This window comes from Carcharhinus amblyrhynchos, chromosome 11, assembly GCF_965287045.1.
Source record: "Carcharhinus amblyrhynchos chromosome 11, sCarAmb.v2.hapA, whole genome shotgun sequence".
Lineage (NCBI taxonomy): Eukaryota > Metazoa > Chordata > Chondrichthyes > Carcharhiniformes > Carcharhinidae > Carcharhinus > Carcharhinus amblyrhynchos.
Genome location: NC_137334.1, coordinates 96931756 through 96942178, shown reverse-complemented (window position 1 = coordinate 96942178; position 10423 = coordinate 96931756). Strand labels below are relative to the sequence as shown.

The window sequence follows — 10423 nt, the reverse complement described above, 5'->3', positions numbered from 1 at the left end:
CCTGAACCAAAAGGAGTGAGTGAAGTAGGGAAAGGGTTAATGAATTTTGTACCTAGAATATATCACAAACATAACCCTTCATCAGTGTTGACCTTTCCAGGCTTATATTGCTCCTGATGTTAATGTAAATTACTTGTTCAATTCTTTCATTCTTTACCTCTCATAAAGACAAATGGTCAGATGTGAATATACACTTTAGGGAAGATGTGAAGTCATTGGAGAGAGATTGAGCTTCTCAAAATCATGAGGGATCTGGACAGAGTAGGTAGGAAGAAGCTTCCCATTGGTGGAAAGATTGAGAGCCAAAGGACACAGATTAAAAGTAGTTGGCAAAAGAAGCATTTGTGTTTGAGGAAAAAAATGCCTTCATGTACCAAATGGTTAAGTTCTGGAATGCACTGCTTGAGAGGATGATAAAAGCAGGTTAAATTGAGACTTTGAAACGGCAATTAGACTGTTACCTTCAAAGGAAGAATATGAAGAGGTATAGGGGAACGGAATAGTTAGCTACTCATTTAGACACAATGGGCCAAATGGTCTTCTCTGTGTTACAATTCTGTGATTTTGCCTGTCGTGGGAGTGTCCACCCAACAAAAGCAGGTGTGGATGCCAAAATTCATCATCACTTTTAACTGACTGGGGAAAAGTTTTAAAGTTTTTATTTGAAGACATCACTGAGTAACAATGAGGCATGCATTCTTATAAGTTTTAGCGACTTGGCCAACCTACAGCAGGCATCTCAGCACTTTGGCTCTAGCCCCAACACAACGACTGTGTCTTTAAGACTGGACTGCGCTGTGCCTTTAAATCCAAAGCGATTGGGATGTGCGCAGGCGCGGCCCTGCTTAAAGCGCATGCGCACTGGACTCTGCCCTCTCTGCTCCATCCGGGAAGATGGTGGGTTCTGATTCTTTGCGCCGGGAACCGAATCTGCCTCCATCCGCCTCCCCGGGAGCCATCAGCTGCCCCGACAGCACTGGGGCCCCGCTACTCGTCACCATCTAACCGGGGAGCGGGGCATTGGGGCCCGGGTCGGCGGTTGGAGCCTGGGGCCCGATTCGGAGCCTGGGGCCCGTGTTGGGGTCGAGCCGGGCGCCAGTGTCGCTCCCCGGCCCCCTCTGTTGCTTTAACCGCTCTTTGTGTTGCTGTTCCAGGCCAAGCGCACCAAGAAGGTGGGGATCGTGGGGAAATATGGCACTCGCTATGGAGCCTCCCTCCGCAAAATGGTGAAAAAGATCGAGATCAGTCAGCACGCAAAATATACCTGCTCCTTCTGCGGGAAGGTGAGAGGGAGCGGGATTCCCCCCCCACCCCCACCCCAGTAACCACCCCCTGTATCCCAGTGACAGACCCGTCCCCACCAGTACTGTACCCCAGTGTTATACAGTGACAGACCTGTCCCCACCAGTACTGTACCCCAGTGTTATACAGTGACAGACCCGTCCCCACCAGTACTGTACCCCAGTGTTATACAGTGACAGACCCGTCCCCACCAGTACTGTACCCCAGTGTTATACAGTGACAGACCTGTCCCCACCAGTACTGTACCCCAGTGTTATACAGTGACAGACCCGTCCCCACCAGTACTGTACCCCAGTGTTATACAGAGACAGACCCGTCCCCACCAGTACTGTACCCCAGTGTTATACAGTGACAGACCCGTCCCCACGAGTACTGTACCCCAGTGTTATACAGAGACAGACCCGTCCCCACCAGTACTGTACCCCAGTGTTATACAGAGACAGACCCGTCCCCACCAGTACTGTACCCCAGTGTTATACAGCGACAGACCCGTCCCCACCAGTACTGTACCCCAGTGTTATACAGAGACAGACCCGTCCCCACCAGTACTGTACCCCAGTGTTATACAGTGACAGACCCGTCCCCACCAGTACTGTACCCCAGTGTTATACAGAGACAGACCCGTCCCCACCAGTACTGTACCCCAGTGTTATACAGTGACAGACCCGTCCCCACCAGTACTGTACCCCAGTGTTATACAGCGACAGACCCGTCCCCACCAGTACTGTACCCCAGTGTTATACAGAGACAGACCCATTCCCCACCAGTACTGTACCCCAGTGTTATACAGAGACAGACCCGTCCCCACCAGTACTGTACCCCAGTGTTATACAGAGACAGACCCGTCCCCACCAGTACTGTACCCCAGTGTTATACAGAGACAGACCCGTCCCCACCAGTACTGTACCCCAGTGTTATACAGAGACAGACCCGTCCCCACCAGTACTGTACCCCAGTGTTATACAGAGACAGACCCGTCCCCACCAGTACTGTACCCCAGTGTTATACAGAGACAGACCCGTCCCCACCAGTACTGTACCCCAGTGTTATACAGAGACAGACCCGTCCCCACGAGTACTGTACCCCAGTGTTATACAGAGACAGACCCGTCCCCACCAGTACTGTACCCCAGTGTTATACAGAGACAGACCCGTCCCCACCAGTACTGTACCCCAGTGTTATACAGAGACAGACCCGTCCCCACCAGTACTGTACCCCAGTGTTATACAGAGACAGACCCGTCCCCACCAGTACTGTACCCCAGTGTTATACAGAGACAGACCCGTCCCCACCAGTACTGTACCCCAGTGTTATACAGAGACAGACCCGTCCCCACCAGTACTGTACCCCAGTGTTATACAGAGACAGACCCGTCCCCACCAGTACTGTACCCCAGTGTTATACAGCGACAGACCCGTCCCCACCAGTACTGTACCCCAGTGTTATAGTGACAGACCCATCCCCTTGTACCCCAGTGTTATACAGCGACAGACCCGTCCCCACCAGTACTGTACCCCAGTGTTATACAGAGACAGACCCGTCCCCACCAGTACTGTACCCCAGTGTTATACAGTGACAGACCCGTCCCCACCAGTACTGTACCCCAGTGTTATACAGAGACAGACCCGTCCCCACCAGTACTGTACCCCAGTGTTATACAGAGACAGACCCGTCCCCACCAGTACTGTACCCCAGTGTTATACAGCGACAGACCCGTCCCCACCAGTACTGTACCCCAGTGTTATACAGAGACAGACCCGTCCCCACCAGTACTGTACCCCAGTGTTATACAGAGACAGACCCGTCCCCACCAGTACTGTACCCCAGTGTTATACAGAGACAGACCCGTCCCCACGAGTACTGTACCCCAGTGTTATACAGAGACAGACCCGTCCCCACGAGTACTGTACCCCAGTGTTATACAGAGACAGACCCATCCCCACCAGTACTGTACCCCAGTGTTATACAGCGACAGACCCGTCCCCACCAGTACTGTACCCCAGTGTTATACAGCGACAGACCCGTCCCCACCAGTACTGTACCCCAGTGTTATACAGAGACAGACCCGTCCCCACCAGTACTGTACCCCAGTGTTATACAGAGACAGACCCGTCCCCACCAGTACTGTACCCCAGTGTTATACAGTGACAGACCCGTCCCCACCAGTACTGTCCCCCAGTGTTATACAGAGACAGACCCGTCCCCACCAGTACTGTACCCAAGTGTTATACAGTGACAGACCCGTCCCCACCAGTACTGTACCCCAGTGTTATACAGTGACAGACCCGTCCCCACCAGTACTGTACCCCAGTGTTATACAGTGACAGACCCGTCCCCACCAGTACTGTACCCCAGTGTTATACAGTGACAGACCCGTCCCCACCAGTACTGTACCCCAGTGTTATACAGAGACAGACCCATTCCCCACCAGTACTGTACCCCAGTGTTATACAGAGACAGACCCGTCCCCACCAGTACTGTACCCCAGTGTTATACAGAGACAGACCCGTCCCCACCAGTACTGTACCCCAGTGTTATACAGAGACAGACCCGTCCCCACCAGTACTGTACCCCAGTGTTATACAGAGACAGACCCGTCCCCACGAGTACTGTACCCCAGTGTTATACAGAGACAGACCCGTCCCCACCAGTACTGTACCCCAGTGTTATACAGAGACAGACCCGTCCCCACCAGTACTGTACCCCAGTGTTATACAGAGACCCGTCCCCACCAGTACTGTACCCCAGTGTTATACAGAGACAGACCCGTCCCCACCAGTACTGTACCCCAGTGTTATACAGAGACAGACCCGTCCCCACCAGTACTGTACCCCAGTGTTATACAGAGACAGACCCGTCCCCACCAGTACTGTACCCCAGTGTTATACAGAGACAGACCCGTCCCCACCAGTACTGTACCCCAGTGTTATACAGAGACAGACCCGTCCCCACCAGTACTGTACCCCAGTGTTATACAGAGACAGACCCGTCCCCACCAGTACTGTACCCCAGTGTTATACAGCGACAGACCCGTCCCCACCAGTACTGTACCCCAGTGTTATAGTGACAGACCCATCCCCTTGTACCCCAGTGTTATACAGCGACAGACCCGTCCCCACCAGTACTGTACCCCAGTGTTATACAGCGACAGACCCGTCCCCACCAGTACTGTACCCCAGTGTTATACAGCGGCAGACCCGTCCCCACCAGTACTGTACCCCAGTGTTATACAGAGGCAGACCCGTCCCCACCAGTACTGTACCCCAGTGTTTTACAGCGACAGACCTGTACCCCAGTGTTATACAGAGACAGACCCGTCCCCACCAGTACTGTACCCCAGTGTTATACAGCGACAGACCCATCCCCTTGTACCCCAGTGTTATACAGTGACAGACCAGGCCCCACCAGTACTGTACCCCAGTGTTTACATAAGAAGTAGGACAGCGGTAGGCAATCTAGCCCTTCGAGCCTGCCCCACCATTCAATAAGATCATGGCTGATCTGAAGTGGATCAGTTTCACTTTCCTGCTTTCTTACCATAACCCTTAAATCTCTTGTCTGTCAAAAACCTATCTACCCGTGACTTAAATATATTCAGCAAGGTAGCCTCCACCACTTCAATGGGCAGAAAATTCCAGAGATTCACCACCCTTTGAGTGAAGAAGTTCCTCCTCAACTCAGTTCTAAACTGCTCCCCCCCCCCTTATCTTGAGGCTGTGCCCTCTAGTCCTACTATCTTTTCTAAGCGGGAAGAATCTCTCTACCTCTACCCTATCCATCCCTTTCATTATCTTGTACGTCTCTATAAGATCCCCCCTCATCCTTCTAAACGCCAATGAGTACAGACCCAGTCTATTTAGTCTCTCTTCATAGTCCAACCCCCCTCATCTCAGGTATCAGCCTAGTGAACCTCCTCTGCGCTCCCTCCAAGGCCAAAGTATCCTTGCGCAAGTGCGGCGACCAAAACTGCACACAGTACTCCAGCTGCGGCCTCACCAGTGCCCTGTACAGTTGCAGCAAGACCTCCCTGCTTTTATATTCTATCCCCCTCGCTATAAAGGCCAGCATCTCATTCGCCTTCATGATCACCTGCTGCACCAGCAGACTGGGTTTCAGCGACTCATGCACAAGGACCCCTAGTCCCTCTGCATCATAGCATGCTGCAGCTTTTCGCCCTTTAAATAGTAATCCCTCCTACTATTTTTCCTGCCAAAGTGGATAACCTCACATTTGCTAACATTGTACTCCATCTGCCAGGTCCTCGCCCACTCGCTGAGCCTATTAGATCCCTCTGCAGATTTTCCACACCCCCCGCACAATTTGCTTTTCCACTCATCTCCATGTCATCAGCAAATTTCGTTACCCTACACTCAGCCCCCTCCTCCAGATCATCTATATAAATGGTAAATAGCTGAGGCCCCAGCACTGATCCCTGCAGCACTCCACTAGTCACCCACCGCCAATCAGAATAGCACCCATTGATACCAACTCTCTGCCTCCTATTAGACAATTAATCCTCTATCCACGCTAACGCCTTACCCTCAACTCCATGCGCCCTAACCTTCTGAAACAACCTTTTGTGAGGCACCTTAGGGCAAGATTAGGGCCAGTTACAGACAGCAGAGGGAAGTTGTGTGTGGAACCGGAAGTGATTGGAGAGGCATTGAACCAATATTTCTCTTCGGTGTTCACGCAGGGGGACATGAATGTAGCTGAGGAGAATACTGGGTTGCAGGGGTGTAAAATAGACAGTATTGCAGTTGATAAGGGGGATGTGCTGGATATTCTTGAGGGTTTGAAAATAGATAAGTCCCCTGGTCCGGACGGGATTTACCCTAGGATTCTCTGGGAGGCAAGAGAGGTGATTGCAGAGCCTCTGGCTCTGATCTTCAGGTCGTCGTTGGTCTCAGGTATAGTACCAGAAGATTGGAGGATAGCGAATGTTGTCCCATTGTTTAAGAAGGGGAACAGAGACTTCCCCGGGAATTATAGACCGGTGAGTCTTACTTCTGTTGTGGGCAAGGTTTTAGAAAAAATTATTAGGGATAGGATTTATAGTTATTTGGAGAGTAATGAATTGATTGGAGATAGCATGGTTTTGTAGCGGGTAGGTCGTGCCTTACTAACCTTATTGAGTTTTTTGAGAAAGTGACCAAAGAGGTGGATGGGGGTAAGGCAGTTGACGTGGTATATATGGACTTTAGTAAGGCGTTTGATAAGGTTCACCATGGTAGGCTTCTGCAGAAAATGCAGATGTATGGGATTGAGGGTAATGATCTGGATGAGGGTATAGTTGGGTGGATTAGTAAATTTGCTGATGACACCGAAGTTGGAGGTGTGGTAGGTTGTGAGGAAGGGTGTCATAGTTTGCAGGGAGACTTAGGTTGCAGAGCTGGGCCGAGAGGTGGCAGATGGAGTTTAATGCGGAGAAGTGTGAGGTAATTCACTTTGGTAGGAATAACAGATGTGTTGAGTATAGGGCTAACGGGAGGACTTTGAATAGTGTGGATGAACAGAGGGATCTAGGTGTATGTGTACATAGATCCCTGAAAGTAGGGAATCAAGTAGATAAGGTTGTTAAGAAGGTATACGGTGTCTTGGCGTTTATTGGTAGGGGGATTGAATTTAGGAGTCGCAGCGTCACGTTGCAACTGTACACAACTCTGGTGCGGCTGCACTTGGAGTACTATGTGCAGTTCTGGTCCCCACAGTACAGGAAGGATGTGGAGGCTTTGGAGAGGGTGCAGAGGAGGTTTACCAGGATGTTGCCTGGTATGGAGGGGAGGTCCTATGAGGAGAGACTGAGGGATTTGGGGTTGTTTTCACTAGAAAGAAGGCGGCTAAGAGGGGATCTTATTGAAACATATAAGATGATTAGAGGTTTAGATAGGGTGGATAGTGATAGCCTTTTTCCTCGGATGGAGAAAGCTAGCACGAGGGGGCATGGCTTTAAATTAAGGGGAGGTAGTTATAGGATGGATGTTAGGGCTAGGTTCTTTACCCAGAGGGTGGTGAGGGATTGGAATGCCCTGCCTGCTGCAGTTGTAAATGTGCCTAGTTTGGGGGCGTTTAAGAGATCCGTGGATAGGTTTATGGATGAAAAGGGATTGGTTTAGGTTAGAGGGTCATTGTTTTTTAACTGGTCGGCGCAACATCGTGGGCCGAAGGGCCTGTTCAGCGCTGTAATGTTCTATGTTCTATTATCAAACGCCTTTTGAAAATCAAGAAACACCACATCCACCGGTTCCCCTCTGTCTACCGCACTTGTCACATCCTCATAGAAATCCAATAAATTCGTCAAACACGACTTTCCCTTAACGAATCCGTGCTGCGTCTGCTCTATCAAGTGTTTTACAGCGACAGACCCGTCCCCACCACTACTGCACCAGTGTTATACACCAACAGACCCATCACCACCAGTACTGTACCCCAGCATTATACAGTGACAGACCCACCCTCACCAGTACTGTACCCCAGTATTTTACAATGGCAGACCCGTCACCACCACTATTCTTAGTTATGCTGGTTGAACTATGTTCGAGCTGTTTTTTTTTGAGCTTGACTTGAGTGGTTGTCCTGTGATTTGATGCCTCTTTCACAGACAAAGATGAAACGCAGGGCAGTTGGCATCTGGCATTGTGGATCTTGCATGAAAACTGTAGCTGGAGGAGCTTGGGCCTACAAGTAAGTCTCTGAGCAGTTAGTATGTGGGAAGTGAAGACCAGTTGGGTAGTTTGGGAATGTGGGGGTGCTCGTGAACTATGGTGGAGAAGGTGGTGGAATGAATGGCTGGCGGGGGTGAGTTTGTTAGGTTTGGGGCAGAGCCCAGTGTGAACTCAGCTCAACCCATTGTGTAATATGGTTTTTCCCAGATAAAATCCTGCATTTCTGCTACACCCTTCAGTGCATGGGGTTGTGTTACAGCATTTCCCAATGACTTTGTGTAGCAGAGGCAGAAGCTTATTTAATACAAAATGTCCCAATGGCTAGGTAAAATGTCATCCTGGGCTGCACGATAATGCAGTGGAGTTTGAGCCCATAACCTGTGTCAGCAGAATGATTTGTTTGAAGTGGACAATTGAGTGATGTCAGATTTTACACAAGTTGGCTATTTACTACATAGGTAATGCATGTAGTAACAACTTTGAATAAAATGTTATTTTGATAGCAAAAATTGTGTTAATTATCAAATCCTTTGTTTCTTTGCGAACACAAATCCTTGAAGCATAGCAGAAAAGCTGAATGAATAGAACACTGACCCTCTAACAGGGTTGGAGGGGGCACTGGCCCCTGTCAGACAGTCAGCATTGAGGGAGCACTGGTGTCTCCTGTCGGGTGGTCAGATCGTCATTGCTGCCCAGAAACAGTCAAGCTTTCAGTTGGATGACATTTTGTCAGGGCAGCAGGTGTTAACACTCTCTCCCTCTCCACACATTCTCCCAGACCTCTGGGGTATTTCTGGTTTTGATGGGGACTGGGGGTGGTGCTAGATCTGTTACTGGTGTGTTTGAGGGTGAAGTCAGGAGTTTTGCTTTGATATGTGCTGATTTTTTTTTTCTCTCTCTGCTAGCACCACCTCTGCCGTTACTGTGAAGTCTGCAATCCGCCGATTGCGGGAACTAAAGGATCAGTGAACACTCGCTGTGGAGTCTGACCGCTTCCCCCTCCTTCCAGAGATTTATCTGTCAATAAACTTGTTAATAAAATGTTAAAGGCATAGCTGCTTCCATGTCATTTGTTTATAGATCTTGGCCATAAATCACTGATCTTGGGTATTGTAACAGACATCTAGATTGCATTTTGCTTGTTAGCTTTGTACATTGGAATTTGTTGCAATGACCTGTTTATTCTTGCTCTGTTAACTAATTTGCAGTCTATACTGGTATATTACCTCAATTCCTTGTGCTCAAATCTTTTGTGCTAACCACCTAGAGTCATAGAAGTTTACAGCATGGAAACGGGCCCTTCAGCCCAACTTGTCAAACCCCCTAAACTTAATCCCAATTGCCTGCATTTGGCCCATATCCCTCTATATCCATCATATCCATGTAACTAAATGCTTTTGAAAAAGATAAAAGTATCCACCTCTACTACTACCTCTGGCAGCTTATTAAAAGCTTTGAAAATCCAAATGTGCCACGTCCAGAGCTTCTTCATCTAGTCTGTTACACCCTCAAAGACTCCTGTGGGTTTAGGTGTTCAGGTATTTAAATAGTTTTTTGGTCAAGCAGAACTTGAGTTGCTGAAATAGACATTTCACTTTCATCAAGGTAGTTGCAGGAATACCATTGTTGGGGGAAACAACACTTTACTGTTTATGAAGAAGATACTGTTTGATTGGCAAATGGATTCTGGTAGAGTATTGCCATGGAGAATGCACTAGTCGTTGATTACTGACAGTTAACTGCCAAACACTGCATGAAATTTTACTTGGGTAACCTGGCCAATTTCTAATAGCTGAAGCCAGTACATGTATGTTCTGTCTGCGACAAACAGGGCAATTCTGCAATTGGACAATATTTGCTAATAACCCTCAATATGCTAAAAATATACCATCAATTAAAGGCTTGTCAGGCTTGCAGTACAGTTACGTCTTTACAGACAGAACTGTTCCAGCATCTATTGAATCACTAATGCACTCTAGCTCTACCATCACCTCTTTCAGTATTCTGGAATGCAGATTCGCAGGTCCACTGGATTTCAGCTGTGCAGCGCTGCATTTAACAATAACCTACCTAAGGCTTAACCATTGTTTCATAAAGTTTTAGCACAACCTTTTTTTCCTATTTCTCTATTAAAGTCCAGGATCTTTTTTATATAAGAATCCCTTTCAATTTTTCTTGCCTCCTTCAAATATTTGATAGAAACTTGAATTGTTGCAGCACAGGAGGTTATTTGGCCCATTTGTGTACTGCTTCTTTTGCTAGTCTTAAATCTTGTGCCCTTTGCTAAGGGTGGGGAGTTCTCGATCCTTCTATCAATGGCTCTCTGACTAGACCCCTCATGACATTTAATACCTCCATCAACTCTCTCAACCTTCCCCTTCTGCACCTTCTCTTGATGTATTCGCATCCCTCTTAAAATGTGGTGCCAAGAGCCAGAGCATGCACTATGGTTAGGG

The 10423-nt window shown here is 48.7% G+C and overlaps 1 protein-coding gene across 1 annotated transcript; it reads left to right on the top strand.

Annotated features, from left to right (window-relative positions):
* The first annotated feature begins 818 nt into the window (after nt 1-818).
* On the top strand, nt 819-9019 carry rpl37a (ribosomal protein L37a). Its single transcript, XM_080199640.1, has 4 exons — nt 819-897; nt 1155-1283; nt 7904-7986; nt 8873-9019. The coding sequence occupies exons 1-4, from the start codon at nt 895-897 to the stop codon at nt 8934-8936; spliced, it is 279 nt and encodes a 92-aa protein (XP_080055766.1). The 5' UTR covers nt 819-894; the 3' UTR covers nt 8937-9019.
* The last annotated feature ends 1404 nt before the right edge of the window (nt 9020-10423 follow it).